The sequence below is a fragment of the Oncorhynchus tshawytscha genome, linkage group LG25 (genome assembly GCF_018296145.1).
Source record: "Oncorhynchus tshawytscha isolate Ot180627B linkage group LG25, Otsh_v2.0, whole genome shotgun sequence".
Classification (NCBI taxonomy): domain Eukaryota; kingdom Metazoa; phylum Chordata; class Actinopteri; order Salmoniformes; family Salmonidae; genus Oncorhynchus; species Oncorhynchus tshawytscha.
In genome coordinates this window covers 47,517,331-47,541,564 of record NC_056453.1, presented here as the reverse complement: position 1 = coordinate 47,541,564, position 24,234 = coordinate 47,517,331, and the positions used below count along the sequence as shown (strand labels likewise).

The 24,234-nt window shown below is 46.1% G+C and overlaps 1 protein-coding gene across 1 annotated transcript in view; it reads right to left on the bottom strand.

Annotated features, from left to right (window-relative positions):
* The window catches only part of LOC112240580 (transforming acidic coiled-coil-containing protein 2), a 110,472-nt gene extending 87,060 nt beyond the window's left edge, over nucleotides 1–23,412 (bottom strand). Inside the window, exons 1-3 of the mRNA XM_042305849.1 lie at nucleotides 23,408–23,412; nucleotides 22,342–22,364; nucleotides 21,517–21,913 (exon numbers count right to left, since the gene is read on the bottom strand). Of these exons, the coding sequence (XP_042161783.1) occupies nucleotides 21,517–21,913; nucleotides 22,342–22,364; nucleotides 23,408–23,412 (425 nt within the window). The remainder of the gene's footprint in view (nucleotides 1–21,516; nucleotides 21,914–22,341; nucleotides 22,365–23,407) is intronic.
* Nucleotides 23,413–24,234: the final 822 nt, after the last annotated feature.

The window sequence follows — 24,234 nt, the reverse complement described above, 5'->3', positions numbered from 1 at the left end:
GAAACACCGTGCACTGCGCCCGGCCCGCCACAGGAGTCGCTAGTGCGCGATGAGATAAGGATGTCCCTACCGGCCAAACCCTCTCTAACCCGGACGACGCTAGGCCAATTGTGCGTCGCCCCATGGACCTCCCGGTCGCGGCCGGCTGCGACAGAGCCTGAGCTCGAACCCAGAGTCTCTGGTGACACAGCTAGCACTGCGATGCAGTGCCTTAGACCACTGCGCCACCCGGGAGGCCCCTGAAAAATATTTCTTATCTCAACGAGACTAAATAAAATAAATTAATAAATATTTGATGTTATTGTCTGTTCCAGTTGAGGAGGATGGAGGAGTCTCACCAGGAAGCTACAGAGAAGGAGGTAGAGAGGATTCTGGGATACCTGCAGGGCTACTTCAACGACGACCGTGAGTCATGACTGTTGTCTAATAATAATACATTATATTTAAATAGCGGTTTTCAAGGACTGTCTCTTTACAATTGTATAAAGGAAAACACAAGACAACAGAACTAAACAGAAAGGAATGAAAAAAGATTAAACAGATTAGGGCTCAAGGAAAAGAAAGGTTGTGATGACTCTGACTCTAGCTATGATTCGGACTCTAGCTATGACCATGACTCTGACTCTAGCTATGACTCTGACTGACTCTAGCTATGAGTCTGACTCTAGCTATGACTCTGACTGACTCTAGCTATGAGTCTGACTCTAGCTATGACTCTGACTGACTCTAGCTATGAGTCTGACTCTAGCTATGACTCTGACTGACTCTAGCTATGAGTCTGACTCTAGCTATGACTCTGACTGACTCTAGCTATGAGTCTGACTCTAGCTTTGACTCTGACTGACTCTAGCTATGATTCGGACTCTAGCTATGACCATGACTCTGACTCTAGCTATGACTCTGACAATGACTCTAGCTATGACTCTGACTCTAGCTTTGACTCTGGCTGACTCTAGCTATGACTCTGACTATGACTCTGACTATGACTATGACTCTGGCAATGACTCTAGCTATGACTCTAGCTATGACTCTAGCTATGACTCTAGCTATGACTCTGACTCTAGCTATGACTCTGACTCTAGCTATGACTCTAGCTATGACTCTGACAATGACTCTGACAATGACTCTGACAATGACTCTGACAATGACTCTAGCTATGACTCTGACTCTAGCTACGACTCTAACTCTGACTCTAGCTCTGACTCTGACTATGACTCTAGCTATGACTCTGACTCTAGCTACGACTCTCTCTGACTCTAGCTCTGACTCTGACTATGACTCTAGCTATGGCTCTGACTCTAGCTCTGACTCTGACTATGACTCTAGCTATGACTCTGACTATGACTCTGCCTCTGACAATGACTCTGACAATGACTCTAGCTATGACTCTAGCTATGACTCTAGCTATGACTCTAGCTATGACTCGGACTCTAGCTATGACTCGGACTCTAGCTATGACTTTAGCTATGACTCTAGCTATGACTCTGACAATGACTCTGACTCTGACAATGACTCTAGCTATGACTCTGACTCTAGCTACGACTCTAAATCTGACTCTAGCTCTGACTCTGACTATGACTCTAGCTATGACTCTGACTCTAGCTCTGACTCTGACTATGAATCTAGCTATGACTCTGACTATGACTCTGCCTCTGACAATGACTCTGACAATGACTCTAGCTATGACTCTAGCTATGACTCTAGCTATGACTCGGACTCTAGCTATGACTCGGACTCTAGCTATGACTCGGACTCTAGCTATGACTCGGACTCTAGCTATGACTCTAGCTATGACTCAAGCTATGACTCTGACAATGACTCTGACTCTGACAATGACTCTAGCTATGACTCTGACTCTAGCTATGACTCTGACTATGACTCTAGCTATGACTCTGACTCTAGCTATGACTCTGACTATGACTCTAGCTATGACGCTGACTCTAGCTATGACTCTAACTCTGACTCTAGCTCTGACTCTGACTCGGACTCTAGCTATGACTCGGACTCTAGCTATGACTCGGACTCTAGCTATGACTCGGACTCTAGCTATGACTCTAGCTATGACTCTAGCTATGACTCTGACAATGACTGACTCTGACAATGACTCTAGCTATGAGTCTGACTCTAGCTATGACTCTGACAATGACTCTGACTCTGACAATGACTCTAGCTATGACTCTGACAATGACTCTGACTCTGACAATGACTCTAGCTGTGACTCTGACTATGACTCTAGCTCTGACTCTGACTATGACTCTAGCTATGACTCTGACTATGACTCTAGCTCTGACTATGACTCTGACAATGACTCTAGCTATGACTCTAGCTATGACTCAGACTCTAGCTATGACTCGGACTCTAGCTATGACTCGGACTCTAGCTATGACTTTAGCTATGACTCTAGCTATGACTCTGACAATGACTCTGACTCTGACAATGACTCTAGCTATGACTCTGACTCTAGCTACGACTCTAAATCTGACTCTAGCTCTGACTCTGACTATGACTCTAGCTATGACTCTGACTCTAGCTCTGACTCTGACTATGAATCTAGCTATGACTCTGACTATGACTCTGCCTCTGACAATGACTCTGACAATGACTCTAGCTATGACTCTAGCTATGACTCTAGCTATGACTCGGACTCTAGCTATGACTCGGACTCTAGCTATGACTCGGACTCTAGCTATGACTCGGACTCTAGCTATGACTCTAGCTATGACTCAAGCTATGACTCTGACAATGACTCTGACTCTGACAATGACTCTAGCTATGACTCTGACTCTAGCTATGACTCTGACTATGACTCTAGCTATGACTCTGACTCTAGCTATGACTCTGACTATGACTCTAGCTATGACGCTGACTCTAGCTATGACTCGGACTCTAGCTATGACTCGGACTCTAGCTATGACTCTAGCTATGACTCTAGCTATGACTCTGACAATGACTCTGACTCTGGCAATGACTCTAGCTATGACTCTAGCTATGACTCTGACTCTAACTATGACTCTGACAATGACTCTAGCTATGACTCTGACTATGACTCTAGCTCTGACTATGACTCTGACAATGACTCTGACTCTGACTATGACTCTAGCTATGACTATGACTCTGACAATGACTCTAGCTATGACTCTAGCTATGACTCTAGCTATGACTCTGACTCTAGCTATGACTCTGACTCTAGCTATGACTCTAGCTATGACTCTGACAATGACTCTGACAATGACTCTGACAATGACTCTGACAATGACTCTAGCTATGACTCTGACAATGACTCTAGCTATGACTCTGACTCTAGCTACGACTCTAACTCTGACTCTAGCTCTGACTCTGACTCTGACTCTAGCTATGACTCTGACTCTAGCTACGACTCTAACTCTGACTCTAGCTCTGACTCTGACTATGACTCTAGCTATGACTCTGACTCTAGCTCTGACTCTGACTATGAATCTATCTATGACTCTGACTATGACTCTGCCTCTGACAATGACTCTGACAATGACTCTAGCTATGACTCTAGCTATGACTCTAGCTATGACTCGGACTCTAGCTATGACTCGGACTCTAGCTATGACTCTAGCTATGACTCAAGCTATGACTCTGACAATGACTCTGACTCTGACAATGACTCTAGCTATGACTCTGACTCTAGCTATGACTCTGACAATGACTCTAGCTATGACTCTGACTCTAGCTTTGACTCTGGCTGACTCTAGCTATGAGTCTGACTCTGGCTATGACTCGGACAATGACTCTGACTCTGACAATGACTCTAGCTATGACTCTGACAATGACTCTGACAATGACTCTAGCTATGACTCTGACAATGACTGACTCTGACAATGACTCTAGCTATGAGTCTGACTCTAGCTATGACTCTGACTATGACTCTAGCTATGACGCTGACTCTAGCTATGACTCTAACTCTGACTCTAGCTCTGACTCTGACTCGGACTCTAGCTATGACTCGGACTCTAGCTATGACTCGGACTCTAGCTATGACTCTAGCTATGACTCTAGCTATGACTCTGACAATGACTCTGACTCTGGCAATGACTCTAGCTATGACTCTAGCTATGACTCTGACTCTAGCTATGACTCTGACAATGACTCTAGCTATGACTCTGACTATGACTCTAGCTCTGACTATGACTCTGACAATGACTCTGACTCTGACAATGACTCTAGCTATGACTCAGACAATGACTCTAGCTATGACTCTGACTCTAGCTACGACTCTAACTCTGACTCTAGCTCTGACTCTGACTATGACTCTAGCTATGACTATGACTCTAACTCTGACTATGACTCTGACAATGACTCTAGCTATGACTCTAACTATGACTCTAGCTATGACTCTAGCTATGACTCTGACTCTAGCTATGACTCTAGCTATGACTCTGACAATGACTCTGACAATGACTCTGACAATGACTCTAGCTATGACTCTGACAATGACTCTAGCTATGACTCTGACTCTAGCTACGACTCTAACTCTGACTCTAGCTCTGACTCAGACTATGACTCTAGCTATGACTCTGACTCTAGCTCTGACTCTGACTATGTATGACTCTAGCTATGACTCTGACTATGACTCTAGCTCTGACTATGACTCTGACAATGACTCTGACTCTGACAATGACTCTAGCTCTGACTCTGACTATGACTCTAGCTATGACTCTGACTCTAGCTCTGACTCTGACTATGACTCCAGCTATGACTCTGACTATGACTCTGACTCTGACAATGACTCTGACAATGACTCTAGCTATGACTCGGACTCTAGCTTTGACTCGGACTCTAGCTATGACTCGGACTCTAGCTATGACTCGGACTCTAGCTATGACTCTAGCTATGACTCTAGCTATGACTCTGACAATGACTCTGACTCTGACAATGACTCTAGCTATGACTCTGACTCTAGCTATGACTCTGACAATGACTCTAGCTATGACTCCGACTCTAGCTATGACTCTGACTCTGACTCTAGCTATGACTCTGACTCTAGCTATGACTCTGACTATGACTCTAGCTATGACTCTGACTCTAGCTCTGACTCCGACTATGACTCTAGCTATGCCTCTAGCTATGACTCTAGCTATGACTCGGACTCTAGCTATGACTCGGACTCTAGCTATGACTCGGACTCTGGCTATGACTCGGACTCTAGCTATGACTCTAGCTATGACTCTAGCTATGACTCTGACAATGACTGACTCCGACAATGACTCTAGCTATGACTCTGACAATGACTCTAGCTATGACTCTGACTCTAGCTATGACTCTGACTATGACTCTAGCTATGACTCTGACTCTAGCTATGACTCTGACTATGACTCTAGCTATGACTCTGACTCTAGCTATGACTCTAACTCTGACTCTAGCTCTGACTCTGACTCGGACTCTAGCTATGACTCGGACTCTAGCTATGACTCGGACTCTAGCTTTGACTCGGACTCTAGCTATGACTCGGACTCTAGCTATGACTCTTGCTATGACTCTGACAATGACTCTGACTCTGACAATGACTCCAGCTATGACTCTAGCTATGACTCTGACTCTAGCTATGACTCTGACAATGACTCTAGCTATGACTCTGACTATGACTCTAGCTCTGACTATGACTCTGACAATGACTCTGACTCTGACAATGACTCTAGCTATGACTCAGACAATGACTCTAGCTATGACTCTGACTCTAGCTACGACTCTAACTCTGACTCTAGCTCTGACTCTGACTATGACTCTAGCTATGACTATGACTCTAGCTCTGACTATGACTCTGGCTATGACTCTAGCTATGACTCTAGCTATGACTCTAGCTATGACTCTAGCTATGACTCTGACTCTAGCTATGACTCTGACTCTAGCTATGACTCTAGCTATGACTCTGACAATGACTCTGACAATGACTCTAGCTATGACTCTGACAATGACTCTAGCTATGACTCTAGCTATGACTCTTACTCTAGCTACGACTCTAACTCCGACTCTAGCTCTGACTCTGACTATGACTCTAGCTATGACTCTGACTCTAGCTCTGGCTCTGACTATGTATGACTCTAGCTATGACTCTGACTATGACTCTAGCTCTGACTATGACTCTGACAATGACTCTGACTCTGACAATGACTCTAGCTATGACTCTGACAATGACTCTAGCTATGACTCTGACTCTAGCTACGACTCTAACTCTGACTCTAGCTCTGACTCTGACTATGACTCTAGCTATGACTCTGACTCTAGCTCTGACTCTGACTATGACTCTAGGTATGACTCTGACTATGACTCTGACTCTGACAATGACTCTGACAATGACTCTAGCTATGACTCTAGCTATGACTCGGACTCTAGCTATGACTCGGACTCTTGCTATGACTCGGACTCTAGCTATGACTCGGACTCTAGCTATGACTCTAGCTATGACTCTAGCTATGACTCTAGCTATGACTCTAGCTATGACTCTAGCTATGACTCTGACAATGACTCTAGCTATGACTCTGACTCTAGCTATGACTCTGACAATGACTCTAGCTATGACTCTGACTCTAGCTATGACTCTAACTCTGACTCTAGCTATGACTCTGACTATGACTCTAGCTATGACTCTGACTCTAGCTCTGACTCTGACTCGGACTCTAGCTATGACTCGGACTCTAGCTATGACTCGGACTCTAGCTATGACTCTAGCTATGACTCGGACTCTAGCTATGCCTCGGACTCTAGCTATGACTCTAGCTCTGACTATGACTCTGACTCTAGCTATGACAAACTGATACAGAACAGATTGTTGTTGTACACAAAGGGAAATGGTGCAGTACACAAACAGAGCTCTATTGTCCTGATGGGATTGTCTGTCAGTCGATAGTTCACAGCCCTAGGGCAACGATCTAGTGGTCACTACTAGAAACATACAACTGAAGAGAAATCATTGATCCACAAACAGACCCATTTTACAGTAATTAAGCTAAATAGGTCACTCAGGTCCCTCACACACTCTCAAAGAGTAGGCAGCACCACTCAGGTCCCTCACACACTCTCAGAGAGTAGGCAGCACCACGCAGGTCCCTCACACACTCTCAGAGAGTAGGCAGCACCACTCAGGTCCCTCACACACTCTCAGAGAGTAGGCAGCACCACGCAGGTCCCTCACATACTCTCAGAGAGTAGGCAGCACCACTCAGGTCCCTCACATACTCTCAGAGAGTAGGCAGCACCACGCAGGTCCTCACACACTCTCAGAGAGTAGGCAGCACCACTCAGGTCCTCACACACTCTCAAAGAGTAGGCAGCACCACTCAGGTCCCTCACACACTCTCAGAGAGTAGGCAGCACCACTCAGGTCCCTCACACACTCTCAGAGAGTAGGCAGCACCACGCAGGTCCCTCACATACTCTCAGAGAGTAGGCAGCACCACGCAGGTCCCTCACATACTCTCAGAGAGTAGGCAGCACCACGCAGGTCCTCACACACTCTCAGAGAGTAGGCAGCACCACGCAGGTCCCTCACATACTCTCAGAGAGTAGGCAGCACCACGCAGGTCACTCACACACTCTCAGAGAGTAGGCAGCACCACTCAGGTCCCTCACACACTCTCAGAGAGTAGGCAGCACCACGCAGGTCCCTCACACTCTCAGAGAGTAGGCAGCACCACTCAGGTCCTCACACACTCTCAGAGAGTAGGCAGCACCACTCAGGTCCTCACACACTCTCAGAGAGTAGGCAGCACCACGCAGGTCCCTCACACACTCTCAGAGAGTAGGCAGCACCACTCAGGTCCCTCACACACTCTCAGAGAGTAGGCAGCACCACTCAGGTCCCTCACACACTCTCAGAGAGTAGGCAGCACCACGCAGGTCACTCACACACTCTCAGAGAGTAGGCAGCACCACTCAGGTCCCTCACACACTCTCAGAGAGTAGGCAGCACCACTCAGGTCCCTCACATACTCTCAGAGAGTAGGCAGCACCACGCAGGTCCTCACATACTCTCAGAGAGTAGGCAGCACCACGCAGGTCCCTCACATACTCTCAGAGAGTAGGCAGCACCACGCAGGTCCCTCACACACTCTCAGAGAGTAGGCAGCACCACGCAGGTCCCTCACATACTCTCAGAGAGTAGGCAGCACCACGCAGGTCACTCACACACTCTCAGAGAGTAGGCAGCACCACTCAGGTCCCTCACACACTCTCAGAGAGTAGGCAGCACCACGCAGGTCCCTCACACACTCTCAGAGAGTAGGCAGCACCACTCAGGTCCCTCACACACTCTCAGAGAGTAGGCAGCACCACTCAGGTCCCTCACACACTCTCAGAGAGTAGGCAGCACCACGCAGGTCCTCACACACTCTCAGAGAGTAGGCAGCACCACTCAGGTCCCTCACACACTCTCAGAGAGTAGGCAGCACCACTCAGGTCCCTCACACACTCTCAGAGAGTAGGCAGCACCACGCAGGTCACTCACACACTCTCAGAGAGTAGGCAGCACCACTCAGGTCCCTCACACACTCTCAGAGAGTAGGCAGCACCACTCAGGTCCCTCACATACTCTCAGAGAGTAGGCAGCACCACGCAGGTCCCTCACATACTCTCAGAGAGTAGGCAGCACCACGCAGGTCCCTCACACACTCAGAGAGTAGGCAGCACCACGCAGGTCCCTCACATACTCTCAGAGAGTAGGCAGCACCACGCAGGTCCCTCACATACTCTCAGAGAGTAGGCAGCACCACGCAGGTCCCTCACATACTCTCAGAGAGTAGGCAGCACCACGCAGGTCCTCACACACTCTCAGAGAGTAGGCAGCACCACTCAGGTCCCTCACATACTCTCAGAGAGTAGGCAGCACCACGCAGGTCCCTCACACACTCTCAGAGAGTAGGCAGCACCACGCAGGTCCTCACACACTCTCAGAGAGTAGGCAGCACCACGCAGGTCCCTCACATACTCTCAGAGAGTAGGCAGCACCACTCAGGTCCCTCACATACTCTCAGAGAGTAGGCAGCACCACTCAGGTCCCTCACATACTCTCAGAGAGTAGGCAGCACCACGCAGGTCCCTCACATACTCTCAGAGAGTAGGCAGCACCACTCAGGTCCCTCACATACTCTCAGAGAGTAGGCAGCACCACGCAGGTCCCTCACATACTCTCAGAGAGTAGGCAGCACCACTCAGGTCCCTCACACACTCTCAGAGAGTAGGCAGCACCACGCAGGTCCCTCACATACTCTCAGAGAGTAGGCAGCACCACTCAGGTCCCTCACATACTCTCAGAGAGTAGGCAGCACCACGCAGGTCCCTCACATACTCTCAGAGAGTAGGCAGCATCACTCAGGTCCCTCACATACTCTCAGAGAGTAGGCAGCACCACTCAGGTCCCTCACACACTCTCAGAGAGTAGGCAGCACCACTCAGGTCCCTCACACACTCTCAGAGAGTAGGCAGCACCACTCAGGTCCCTCACATACTCTCAGAGAGTAGGCAGCATCACTCAGATCTTCTGCTAGCCCCTCAACACAGATCGAGGAAGTTATAAATGTTTCAAGCGAGGCAGGGAAGAGGACGTTATTTCTATGGCAGGTGTTTGTGAAAGATTCATAACCTTGGTGTGCATGGTGAATGTAGGTCATTAGAGTCCCTGCGATGTAACTACAGATGTACAGAGTTGGTGGTTAGTCCATACCAGGGCCAGGTTGGAAGAGAGCCTATGGTTTCTTAGAGTCCTATATGGATAATAACTGACTGCCAACAGCATACCACCCTGCAACCAGGAGCAGACCACTCTGAACGAGCAGCATACCACCCTGCAACCAGCAGCATACCACCCTGCAACCAGCAGCATACCACCCTGAACGAGCAGCATACCACCCTGCAACCAGCAGCATACCACCCTGAACGAGCAGCATACCACCCTGCAACCAGCAGCATACCACCCTGAACCAGCAGCATACCACCCTGCAACCTGCAGCATACCACCCTGAACCAGCAGCATACCACCCTGCAACCAGCAGCATACCACCCTGCAACCAGCAGCATACCACCCTGAACCAGCAGCATACCACCCTGCAACCAGCAGCATACCACCCTGCATCCAGCAGCATACCACCCTGAAACCAGCAGCATACCTCCCTGCATACCACCCTGCAACCAGCAGCATACCACCCTGCAACCAGCAGCATACCACCCTGCATAACACCCTGCAACCAGCAGCATACCACCCTGCATCCAGCAGCATACCACCCTGCAACCAGCAGCATACCACCCTGCACACCACCCTGCAACCAGCAGCATACCACCCTGCAACCAGCAGCATACCACCCTGCATACCACCCTGCAACCAGCAGCATACCACCCTGCAACCAGCAGCATACCACCCTGAACCAGCAGCATACCACCCTGCATACCTCCCTGCAACCAGCAGCATACCACCCTGCAACCAGCAGCATATCACCCTGCAACCAGCAGCATACCACCCTGCAACCAGCAGTCTATACACACCATCCTATATAACTACTGTCTATACACACCATCCTATGTAACTACTGGCTATACACACCATCCTATGTAACACTGGCTATACACACCATCCTATATAACTACTGTCTATACACACCATCCTATATAACTACTGTCTATACACACCATCATATATAACTACTGTCTATACACACCATCCTATATAACTACTGTCTATACACACCATCCTATATAACTACTGTCTATACTGTCTATACACACCATCCTATATAACTACTGTCTATACACACCATCCTATATAACTACTGTCTATACTGTCTATACACATCATCCTATATAACTACTGTCTATACACATGATCCTATATAACTACTGTCTATACTGTCTATACACACCATCCTATATAACTACTGTCTATACACACCATCCTATATAACTACTGTCTATACTGTCTATACACACCATCCTATATAACTACTGTCTATACACACCATCCTATATAACTACTGTCTATACTGTCTATACACACCATCCTATATAACTACTGTCTATACACACCATCCTATATAACTACTGTCTATACACACCATCATATATAACTACTGTCTATACACACCATCCTATATTACTACTGTCTATACTGTCTATACACACCATCCTATATAACTACTGTCTATACACACCATCCTTTATAACTACTGTCTATACACACCATCCTAATTAACTACTGTCTATACACACCATCCTATATAACTACTGTCTATACTGTCTATACACACCATCCTATATAACTACTGTCTATACACACCATCCCATATAACTACTGTCTATACACACCATCCCATATAACCACTGTCTATACACACCATCCTATATAACGACGGTCTATACACACCATCCTATATAACTACTGGCTATACTGTCTATACACACCATCCTATGTAACTACTGGCTATACTGTCTATACACACCATCCTATATAACTACTGTCTATACACACCATCCTATATAACTACTGTCTATACTGTCTATACACACCATCCTATATAACTACTGTCTATACACATGATCCTATATAACTACTGTCTATACTGTCTATACACACCATCCTATATAACTACTGTCTATACACACCATCCTATATAACTACTGTCTATACTGTCTATACACACCATCCTATATAACTACTGTCTATACACACCATCCTATATAACTACTGTCTATACTGTCTATACACACCATCCTATATAACTACTGTCTATACACACCATCCTATATAACTACTGTCTATACACACCATCATATATAACTACTGTCTATACACACCATCCTATATTACTACTGTCTATACTGTCTATACACACCATCCTATATAACTACTGTCTATACACACCATCCTTTATAACTACTGTCTATACACACCATCCTAATTAACTACTGTCTATACACACCATCCTATATAACTACTGTCTATACTGTCTATACACACCATCCTATATAACTACTGTCTATACACACCATCCCATATAACTACTGTCTATACACACCATCCCATATAACCACTGTCTATACACACCATCCTATATAACGACGGTCTATACACACCATCCTATATAACTACTGGCTATACTGTCTATACACACCATCCTATGTAACTACTGGCTATACTGTCTATACACACCATCCTATATAACTACTGTCTATACACACCATCCTATATAACTACTGTCTATACACACCATCCTATATAACTACTGTCTATACACACCGTCCTATATAACTACTGTCTATACACACCATACTATATAACTACTGTCTATACACACCATCCTATATAACTACTGTCTATACACACCATCCTATATAACTATTGTCTATACACACCATCATATATAACTACTGTCTATACACACCATCCTATATTACTACTGTCTATACTGTCTATACACACCATCCTATATAACTACTGTCTATACACACCATCCTTTATAACTACTGTCTATACTGTCTATACACACCATCCTATATAACTACTGTCTATATACCATCCTATTATAGCGTTGCTGCACAGATATGTTCAGGTCTCCAGAGATGTTAGATGGGGTTCAAATCCAGAATCTGGCTGGGCCACTAAAGGACATTCAGAGACTTGTCCCGACTCCTTCGTTTTGGCTTTGTGCTTAGGGTCGTTGTCCTGTTAGAAGGTGAACTTTTGCCCCAGTTTGAGGTCCTGAGCGCTTTGGAGCAGGTTTTCATCAAGGTTCTTTCTGTGCTTTACTCCGTTCATCTTTCCCTCGATCCTGACTAGTCTCCCAGACCCCGAAGCTGAAAAACATCCCTACAGCATGATGTTGGCATATAGGCCTGATTGGTGGAGTGCTGCAGAGATGGTTGTCCTTCTGGAAGGTTCTCTCATCTCCACAGAGGAACTCTGGAGCTCTGTCTGAGTGACCAACCGGTTCTTGGTCACCTCACTAACCAAGGCCCTTCTCCCCCGATTGCTCAGTTTGGCTGGGTGGCCATCTCTAGGAAGAGTCTTGTTGGTTCCAAATTTCTTCCATTAAGAATGATGGAGGCCACTGTGTTCTTGGGGGCCTTCAATGCTGCAGAGATGTTTTGGTACCCTTCCCCAGATCTGTGCCTCGACACAATCCTGTCTCGGAGCTCTATGGACAATTTCCTTCGACCTCATGGCTTGGTTGTTGCTCTGACATGCACTGTCAACTGTAAGACCTTATGTAGACAGGTGTTTGCCTTTCCAAATCATGTCCAATCAACTGACTTTACCACAGGTGGACTCCTATCAAGTTGTAAAAACATCTCAAGGATGATCAGGATGAAAACAGGATGCACCTGAGCTCATGTTTGAGTCTCATAGCAAAGTGTCTGAATACTAATGTAAATAAGGTATTCCTGTTTTTTATTTTTAATAACATGAATTTCTAAAAACCTGTTTTATGTTTTGTCATTATGGGGTATTGTGTGTAGATTGATTAGGAACATTTTTTATTTAATCCATTTGTATATACACTACATGACCAAAAGTATGTGGACATCTGCTCATCAAACATCTCATTCCAAAACCATGGGTATTAATATGGAGTTGGTCCCACCTTTGCTGCTATAACAGCCTCCACTCTTCTGGGAAGGCTTTCCACTAGATGTTGGAACATTGCTGCTATAACAGCCTCCACTCTTCTGGGAAGGCTTTCCACTAGATGTTGGAACATTGCTGTGGAGACTTGCTTCCATTCAGCCACAAGAGCATTAGTGAGGTCGGGAACACTGATGTTGGGTGATAAGGCCTCGCTCGCAGTTGGTGTTCAAATTCTTCCCAAAGGTGTTCGATGGGGTTGAGGTAAGGGCTCTGTGCAGGCCAGTCAAGTTCTTCCACATGATCTCAACAAACCATTTCTGTATGGAACTCGCATTGTCCACGGGGGCGTTGTCATGCTGAAACAGGAAAGGTTCTTCCCCAAACTGTTGCCACAAAGTTGGAAGCACAGAGTAATCTAGAATGTCATTGTTTGCTCTAGCGTTAAGATTTCCCTTCACTGGAACTAAGGGGCTTATCCCAAACCATGAAAAACAGCCCCAGACGACTATTCCTCCTCCACCAAACTTTACAGTTGGCACTATACATTCGGGCAGGTAGTGTTCTCCTGGCATCTGTAAAACCTAGATTCGTCCATCGGACTTCCAGAATGTGAAGCGACCATGTTATTTTTAACAAGTCTATTTTATTCTGCGTTCGGACAGTTGGTTTGTAAAAACAATTTCTAAGATGCAGACTTTGAGTTTTTCCGAACTCACTTCAATCGCATCAGAGAGAGACCTGCAATGTGGTGTTGATGGTATCCTCAATGAAATGATCAAATATACAAACAACAAATTCAAATTGGCTATACTAAAACTCTTTAACATCCTCCTTAGCTCTGGCATCTTCCCCAATATTTGGAACTGATCACCCCAATCCACAAAAGTGGAGACAAATTTGACCCCAATAACTACCGTGGGATATGTGTCAACAGCAACCTTGAAAAAATCCTCTGTATTATCATTAACAGCAGGCTCGTACATTTCCTTAGTGAAAACAATGTACTGAGCAAATGTCAAATTGGCATTTTACCAAATTACCATATGACTGACAACGTATTCACCCTGCACACCCGAATTGTCAAACAAACAAACCAAAACAAAGGCAAAGTCTTCTCATGCTTTGTTGATTTCAAAAAAGCCTTCGACTCAGTTTGGTATGAGGGTCTGCTATACAAACTGATGGAAAGTGATGTTGGGGTAAAACATACAACATTATAAAATCCATCTACACAAACAACAAGTGTGCGGTTAAAATTGGCAAAAAACACAAATTTCTTCACACAGGGTTGTGGGGTGAGACAGGGATGCAGCTTAAGCCCCACCCTCTTCAACATATATGTCAACGAATTGGCGAGGGCACTAGAACAGTATGCAGAACCCAGCCTCACTCTACTAGAAACTGAAGTCAAATGTCTGTTTGCTGATGATCTGGTGCTTCTGTCACCAACCAAGGAGGGCCTACGGCAGCACCTAGATATTCTGCACAGATTCTGCCAGACCTGGGCCCTGACAGTAAACCTCAGTAAGACTAAAATAATGGTGTTCCAAACAAGGTCCAGTCGCCAGGACCATAAATTTCATCTAGACAACGTTGCCCTAGAGCACACAAAAAACTATACATACCTCGGCCTAAGCGCCAACCCCACAGGTAACTTCCACAAAGCTGTTAACAAGGGCCTTCTATGCCATCAAAACAAACATTAATTTCAACATATCAATTTGGTTCTGGCTAAAAATACTTGAATCAGTTATAGAACCCATTGCCCTTTATGGTTGTGAGGTCTGGGGTCAGCTCACCAACCTAGAATTAACAAAATGGGACAAACACCAAATTGAGACGGAATGCTGGATTCTGCAAAAATATCCTCAGCGTACAACGTAGAACACCAAATAATGCACGCAGAGCAGAATTAAGCCGATACACGCTAATTATCAAAATCCAGAAAGGAGACGTTAAATTCTACAACCACCTAAGCCATCACCTACAGAGAGATGACCCTGGGGAAGAGTCCCCTAAGCAAGCTGGTCCTGGGGCTCTGTTCACAAACACAAACACACCCCACAGAGCCCCAGGACAGCAACACAATTAGACCCAACCAAATCATGAGAAAACAAAAAGATAATTACTTGATACATTGGAAAGAATTAACCAAAAAAACAGAGCAAACTAGAATGCTATTTGGCCCTAAACAGAGAGTACACAGTGGCAGAATACCTGACCACTGTGACTGACCCAAACCTAAGGAAAGCTTTGACTATGTACAGACTCAGTGAGCATAGCCTTGCTATTGAGAAAGGCCGCCGTAGGCAGACATGGCTCTCAAGAGAAGACAGGCTATGTGCTCACTGCCCACAAAATGAGGTGGAAACTGAGCTGCACTTCCTAACCTCCTGCCCAATGTATGACCATATTAGAGACACATATTTCCCTCAGATTACACAGATCCAAAGAATTTGAAAATAAACCCAATTTTGATAAACTCCCATATCTACTGGGTGAAATTCCACAGTGTGCCATCACAGCAGCAAGATTTGTGACCTGTTTCCACAAGAAAAGGTCAACCAGTGAAGAACAAACACCATTGTAAATACAATCCATATTTATTTTCCCTTTTCTACTTTAACCATCATTACAACACTTCATATACATAATTTGACATTTGAAATGTCTTTATTCTTTTGGAACTTCAGTGAGAGGAATGTTTAATGTTCATTTTTATTGTTTATTTCACTTTTGTATGTTATCTACTTCACTTGCTTTGGCAATGTTAACACATGTTTCCCATGCCAATAAAGCCCCTTGAATTGAATTGAATTGACATTGAATTGAATTATGCTAAAGGTGTTGGCATGTGCGCAGATCAAATACACCTCCGGAGCCTACGAAGCACTCTGTCTGCATCACCTAACTGCAGAGAGGAATACTGTGTGTATATGACATAATTTGGTTCATGCACGCCCTCTGCTGGTTGATGACGGAAGAACGTTATTACAGGCTGAGTCATTCTGTCTGCTTATCTAATCAACAAATACGCACGCATACGCGCGTACACACATGCGCACACACACACACACACACACACACACACACACACACACACACACACACACACACACACACACACACACACACACACACACACACACACACACACACACACACACACAAATCAACTCAATGACAACAACTTATTCATATTCCAAATAGGACTGGACAAGAGTGTTCAATGCCAAACATTATCTCAATGTTTCCAGACATCAATAACTGAAGTGCACTAGCCAGAGTTTTCTGTTTCAATAAAGTGCACTTCAATTGAATCACAAGAGAACAAAGCTCTTGAATGACAGGCCCTTGTGTCCTAAGACGGGACAATGAGTCAGTGTACCGTGAGTACAACTGTCATCCACGCAGTACTCTGGACTCCATGGAACTCACACTGGCATTGTTCTATTCAAGTGGTTGTAATGGGACTGCTACATGTTGTTGGAGGAGCTGGTATTGGTACATGTTGTTGGAGGAGCTGGTATCTGGTACATGTTGTTGGAGGAGCTGGTATTTGTAATAGGACTGCTACATGTTGTTGGAGGAGCTGGTATTTGTACATGTTGTTGGAGGAGCTGGTATCTGGTACATGTTGTTGGAGGAGCTGGTATTGGTACATGTTGTTGGAGGAGCTGGTATCTGGTACATGTTGTTGGAGGAGCTGGTATTGGTACATGTTGTTGGAGGAGCTGGTATTGGTACATGTTGTTGGAGGAGCTGGTATCTGGTACATGTTGTTGGAGGAGCTGGTATCTGGTACATGTTGTTGGAGGAGCTGGTATTGGTACATGTTGTTGGAGGAGCTGGTATTGGTACATGTTGTTGGAGGAGCTGGTATTGGTACATGTTGTTGGAGGAGCTGGTATTGGTACATGTTGTTGGAGGAGCTGGTATCTGGTACATGTTGTTGGAGGAGCTGGTATTGGTACATGTTGTTGGAGGAGCTGGTATCTGGTACATGTTGTTGGAGGAGCTGGTATCTGCTACATGTTGTTGGAGGAGCTGGTATCTGCTACATGTTGTTGGAGGAGCTGGTATCTGGTACATGTTGTTGGAGGAGCTGGTATTGGTACATGTTGTTGGAGGAGCTGGCATTTGTAATGGGACTGCTACATGTTGTTGGAGGAGCTGGTATTTGTAATGGGACTGGTACATGTTGTTGGAGGAGCTGGTATTTGTAATGGGACTGGTACATGTTGTTGGAGGAGCTGGCATTTGTAATGGGACTGCTACATGTTGTTGGAGGAGCTGGCATTTGTAATGGGACTGCTACATGTTGTTGGAGGAGCTGGTATTTGTAATGGGACTGGTACATGTTGTTGGAGGAGCTGGTATCTGGTACATGTTGTTGGAGGAGCTGGCATTTGTAATTGGACTGCTACATGTTGTTGGAGGAGCTGGTATTTGTAATGGGACTGGTACATGTTGTTGGAGGAGCTGGTATCTGGTACATGTTGTTGGAGGAGCTGGCATTTGTAATGGGATTGCTACATGTTGTTGGAGGAGCTGGTATCTGGTACATGTTGTTGGAGGAGCTGGTATCTGGTACATGTTGTTGGAGGAGCTGGCATTTGTAATGGGACTGGTACATGTTGTTGGAGGAGCTGGTATCTGGTACATGTTGTTGGAGGAGCTGGTATCTGGTACATGTTGGAGGAGGAGCTGGTATCTGGTACATGTTGTTGGAGAAGCTGGTATTTGTAATAGGACTGGTACATGTTGTTGGTAGAGCTGGTATTTGTAATGGGACTGGTACATGTTGTTGGAGGAGCTGGTATTGGTACATGTTGTTGGAGGAGCTGGTATTGGTACATGTTGTTGGAGGAGCTGGTATTGGTACATGTTGTTGGAGGAGCTGGTATCTGGTACATGTTGTTGGAGGAGCTGGTATCTGGTACATGTTGTTGGAGGAGCTGGTATTTGTAATAGGACTGGTACATGTTGTTGGTAGAGCTGGTATTTGTAATGGGACTGGTACATGTTGTTGGAGGAGCTGGTATCTGGTACATGTTGTTGGAGGAGCTGGTATATGGTACATGTTGTTGGAGGAGCTGGTATCTGGTACATGTTGTTGGAGGAGCTGGTATTTGTAATAGGACTGGTACATGTTGTTGGTAGAGCTGGTATTTGTAATGGGACTGGTACATGTTGTTGGAGGAGCTGGTATCTGGTACATGTTGTTGGAGGAGCTGGTATCTGGTACATGTTGTTGGAGAAGTTTAAACACAGATACAGATACATAATACGGAGTAGGTTTAAACTGTACGAGTCATTCCACAACAGAAACAACAGGCATCAGGCAGGATGCTGAGGTAGCTTACATCTACGGAGTGCCTCAGAGAAGTACTCCATTCACTTTTCCCACCACCCATTGGCCTCAGTGAGCACCAGTCCTTTGGTGCCTAGAGCCAAACAAACAGAAGCCAGAGAATCACCCAATCTAACCTGGACAGTTTGGGAAAGTGGATTCCCAACCCACTCCTGGCAGGAAGTGACTCCTGTTGTCATTAATGCATGAAGTTTATCAGTTGAACCTGGGCTAAGGCTGTCTGAGGTGTTGATTCTTATTTAACGCAGGTTCAAGTTCAGCGGATCAGGTCATTCATTACTTGTCGTCAAGTCAGTTAAAGGGACTAGTGCCAGACAGCAGACAGATAGATCTAGGTCTTACTAAGCCAACACAGTGGAGCTGGCTGAGGAAACAAGGCAACACAGTGGAGCTGGCTGAGGACACAAGGCAACACAGTGGAGCTGGCTGAGGACACAAGGCAACACAGTGGGGCTGGCTGAGGACACAAGGCAACACAGTGGAGCTGGCTGAGGACACAAGGCAACACAGTGGAGCTGGCTGAGGAAACAAGGCAACACAGTGGAGCTGGCTGAGGAAACAATGCAACACAGTGGAGCTGGCTGAGGACACAAGGCAACACAGTGGAGCTGGCTGAGGACACAAGGCAACACAGTGGAGCTGGCTGAGGACACAAGGCAGCACAGTGGAGCTGGCTGAGGACACAATGCAACACAGTGGAGCTGGCTGAGGACACAAGGCAACACAGTGGCTGAGGACACAAGGCAACACATTGGAGCTGGCTGAGGACACAAGGCAACACAGTGGAGCTGGCTGAGGACACAATGCAACACAGTGGAGCTGGCTGAGGACACAAGGCAACACAGTGGAGCTGGCTGAGGACACAAGGCAACACAGTGGAGCTGGCTGAGGACACAAGGAGCTGGCAACACATTGGAGCTGGCTGAGGACACAAGGCAACACAGTGGAGCTGGCTGAGGACACAAGGCAACACAGTGGAGCTGGCTGAGGGACACAATGGAGCTGGCTGAGGACACAATGCAACACAGTGGAGCTGGCTGAGGACACAAGGCAACACAGTGGAGCTGGCTGAGGACACAATGCAACACAGTGGAGCTGGCTGAGGACACAATGCAACACAGTGGAGCTGGCTGAGGACACAAGGCAACACAGTGGAGCTGGCTGAGGACACAAGGCAACACATTGGAGCTGGCTGAGGACACAAGGCAACACATTGGAGCTGGCTGAGGACACAAGGCAACACAGTGGAGCTGGCTGAGGACACAAGGCAACACAGTGGAGCTGGCTGAGGACACAAGGCAACACAGTGGAGCTGGCTGAGGACACAATGCAACACAGTGGAGCTGGCTGAGGACACAAGGCAACACAGTGGAGCTGGCTGAGGACACAATGCAACACAGTGGAGCTGGCTGAGGACACAAGGCAATACAAGCTGGCTGAGGACACAATGCAACACAGTGAAGCTGGCTGAGGACACAAGGCAACACAAGCTGGCTGAGGACACAAGGCAACACAAGCTGGCTGAGGACACAAGGCAACACAAGCTGGCTGAGGACACAAGGCAACACAAGCTGGCCCTCCTAACTATCACAGCCAACAAGCCCATTCACATTGTTCCATTTGCACTTGCAGGCGAAGACACGGCCCACTATAAGGGCTTGTAAAGTCAGCATTTCACTGTAAGATCTAAACCTGTTTATTATCCCGCACATGTGACAAAATGTGATTTGATATTGTGCCAGTACTCTGCCCAATACTACTGCTTCGCCACAATGATTCGTCTTAGTCCAAATAGACTGAGTTCCACAGCTCTACTGATTCACTTGTAATGTTCACAGACTGGGACCAAAAAACGATGACATCCAAAGCAACGTTGTGAGTTAGTGAATACGGCTCTCTACTGGACTGAGTGTACCAAACATTAGGAACACCTTCCTAATACAGGGCATGGACTCTACAAGGTGTCCAAACGCGTTCCATAAGGATGCTGGCCCATGTTGACTCCAACGTTTGCCAAAGTTGTGTCAAGTTGGCTGGATATTCTTTGGGTGGTGGATCAGTCTAGACACACTCGGGAAACTGTTGTGTGGTAAAAAAAAAAAAAAAAAAACAGCAGCGTTGCAATTATTGACACAAGCCGGTGCACCTACTACCATACCCTGTTCAAAGGCACTTAAATATTTTGGCTTGCCCACTCACCCTCTGAATGGCACACGTACACAATCCATGTCTCAATTGTCTCAAGGCTTAAAAATCCTTTTTTAACCCGTCTCCTCCCCTTTCATCTGCACCGATTGAAGTGGATTTAACAAGTGACATCAACAAGGGATCATAGCTTTCACTTGGATTTACCTGGTCAGTCTATGTTATGGAAAGAGCAGGTGTTCATAATGTTTTGTCCACTCAGTGTATGCATATGTGTATATATATATATATATATATATATATATATATATATATATATATATATATATATATATATATATATATATATATATATATATATATACATATATATATATATATATATATAGGTACACTATAGAGACTATATAAGTGTCCATACCTGGGTCTGGATTCACAGGGTACGGGGGTGGAGGTGGAGTCCTTCCCAGGGCCTGGAGGTGGAGGTAAGGAGGCCGGGGCTTCTGCGGGGAGGTCTGGAAATATAGCTGTGGAAGTGGTGGTGTCCTCCTGACTCTCAAGGAGTGGAAGTGGGTTGGCCGGGGCTGGTGCTGGGTTGGCCGGGGCTGGTGCTGGGTTGGCCGGAGCTGGTGCTGGGTTGGCAGGGGCTGGTACTGGGTTGGCCGGGGCTGGTGCTGGGTTGGCCGGGGCTGGTGCTGGGTTGGCCGGGGCTGGTGGGGCCTGGGCGGGTAAGGCTGGTTCTGGGGATGGTGGTAAGGGTGGTTCTTGGGGGTCGGCTGGGGCTGCTAGTGGGGCCTGGGGGATGCAGGTGGGGGTTTCTGGGGCTCAGCAGGCTCAGGGCCTAGCCTCTCTGGAGGAGTGGGTGGAGGAGGGGAGAAGTCTTCCTGGAGGTAGGTAGGGAGGGCAGGAGAGAACTGGAAGACTTCTCCAGGAGACGTGGGAGGAGGGGATGGGGAGGAGGCAGGAGGAGGGGATGGGGAGGAGGCAGGAGGAGGGGGTGGGAAGGAGGAGGCAGGAGGAGGGGATGGGCAGGAGGCAGGAGGAGGGGGTGGGGAGGAGGCAGGAGGAGGGGATGGGGAGGAGGCAGGAGGAGGGGATGGGGAGGAGGCAGGGGGAGGTGGGAAGGAGGCAGGAGGAGGGGATGGGGAAGAGGCAGGAGGAGGGGATGGGGAGGAGGCAGGAGGAGGGGGTGGGGAGGAGGCAGGAGGAGGGGGTAGGGAAGAGGAGGTGACAAGGGGAGGCTCACTTCTCTCCTCAGTCAGGGAGGACCTGGAAAGGGACGGAGACAAGACAGGGTTAACAAACATACACACAAATATATACATATCATTGTTGGTTGTTTGGTATATTATGGTTTGGTACTATACCAAATAACCATACACAACAACCATATTCTACCCTACACAACAACCATATTCTACCCTACACAACAACTGTGTTCTACCCTACACAACAACCGTATTCTACCCTACACAACAACCATATTCTACCCTACACAACAACTGTGTTCTACCCTACACAACAACTGTGTTCTACCCTACCCTACACAACAACCATATTCTACCCTACACAACAACTGTGTTCTACCATACACAACTACTGTATTCTACCCTACACAACAACCGTATTCTACCCTACACAACAACCATATTCTACCCTACACAACAACCATATTCTACCCTACACAACAACTGTGTTCTACCCTACACAACAACCATATTCTACCCTACACAACAACTGTGTTCTACCATACACAACTACTGTATTCTACCCTACACAACAACCGTATTCTACCCTACACAACAACCGTATTCTACCATACACAACAACCGTATTCTACCCTACACAACAACCGTATTCTACCCTACACAACAACCATATTCTACCATACACAACAACCATATTCTACCATACACACAAATATATACATATCATTGTTGGTTGTTTGGTATATTATGGTTTGGTACTATACCAAACAACCATACACAACAACTGTATTCTACCCTACACAACAACTGTATTCTACCCTACACAACAACTGTGTTCTACCCTACACAACAAACCAACTTTTATCTTATTCTGATCTCTCAGTATGTGAGCAGAGCTAAGCTGAAGTGAGGAGCGTAGCGTGCCCCAGTTTGACTGGAGCGAAGAGCTAGTTTCCAAAAGGCTGGAGCATCAGCCTTCTCATCCACTCCAATTTTTTTCTAGTGGAAGTCAATTTATGTTGGAACCAAAAATGTGGTCAGAGGTTCCGTATGGAAGGTGTGATGCAATTGCAGAGCCTCCGGAGGCCAAATCGAGCTCCGTACTTCATCGCCCTGCGCCTCTCAAATGTTGTACCAATCTGTAGGGATCCATATAGAGCCACATAGACATGTATTTTATTTTATTTCACCTTTATTTAACCAGGTAGGCTAGTTGAGAACACCTTTATTTAACCAGGTAGGCTAGTTGAGAACACCTTTATTTAACCAGGTAGGCTAGTTGAGAACACGTTCTCATTTACAACTGCGACCTGGCCAAGATAAAGCATAGCAGTGTGACAGAAACGACAACACAGAGTTACACATAAACAAACATACAGTCAATAACACAATAACACAGAGTTACACATAAACAAACAACAAAACAGAGTTACATATGGGATAAACAAACGTACAGTCAATAACACAATAACACAACAACACAGAGTTACACATAAACAAACATACAGTCAATAACACAACAACACAGAGTTACACATAAACAAACGTACAGTCAATAACACAATAGATAAGTACAGTGTGTAAATGGATAGATATAGATAGATAAGTACAGTGTGTAAATGGATAGATATAGATAGATAAGTACAGTGTGTAAATGGCGTGAGGAGGAAAGGCAATAAATAGGACATAGTAGCAAAGTAATTACAATTTAGCAGATTAACACTGAAGAGAGATATGAGCAGATGGTGATGTGCAAGTAGAGATACTGGTGTGCAAAAGAGCAGCAAAGTAAATAAAAACAATATGAGTAGAGTATTGGAAGCTATTTTGTAGATGACATCGCCGAAGTCGAGGATCGGTAGGATAGTCAGTTTTACTAGGGTAAGTTTGGCGCCGTGAATGAAGGAAGCTTTGTTGCGAAATAGAAATAT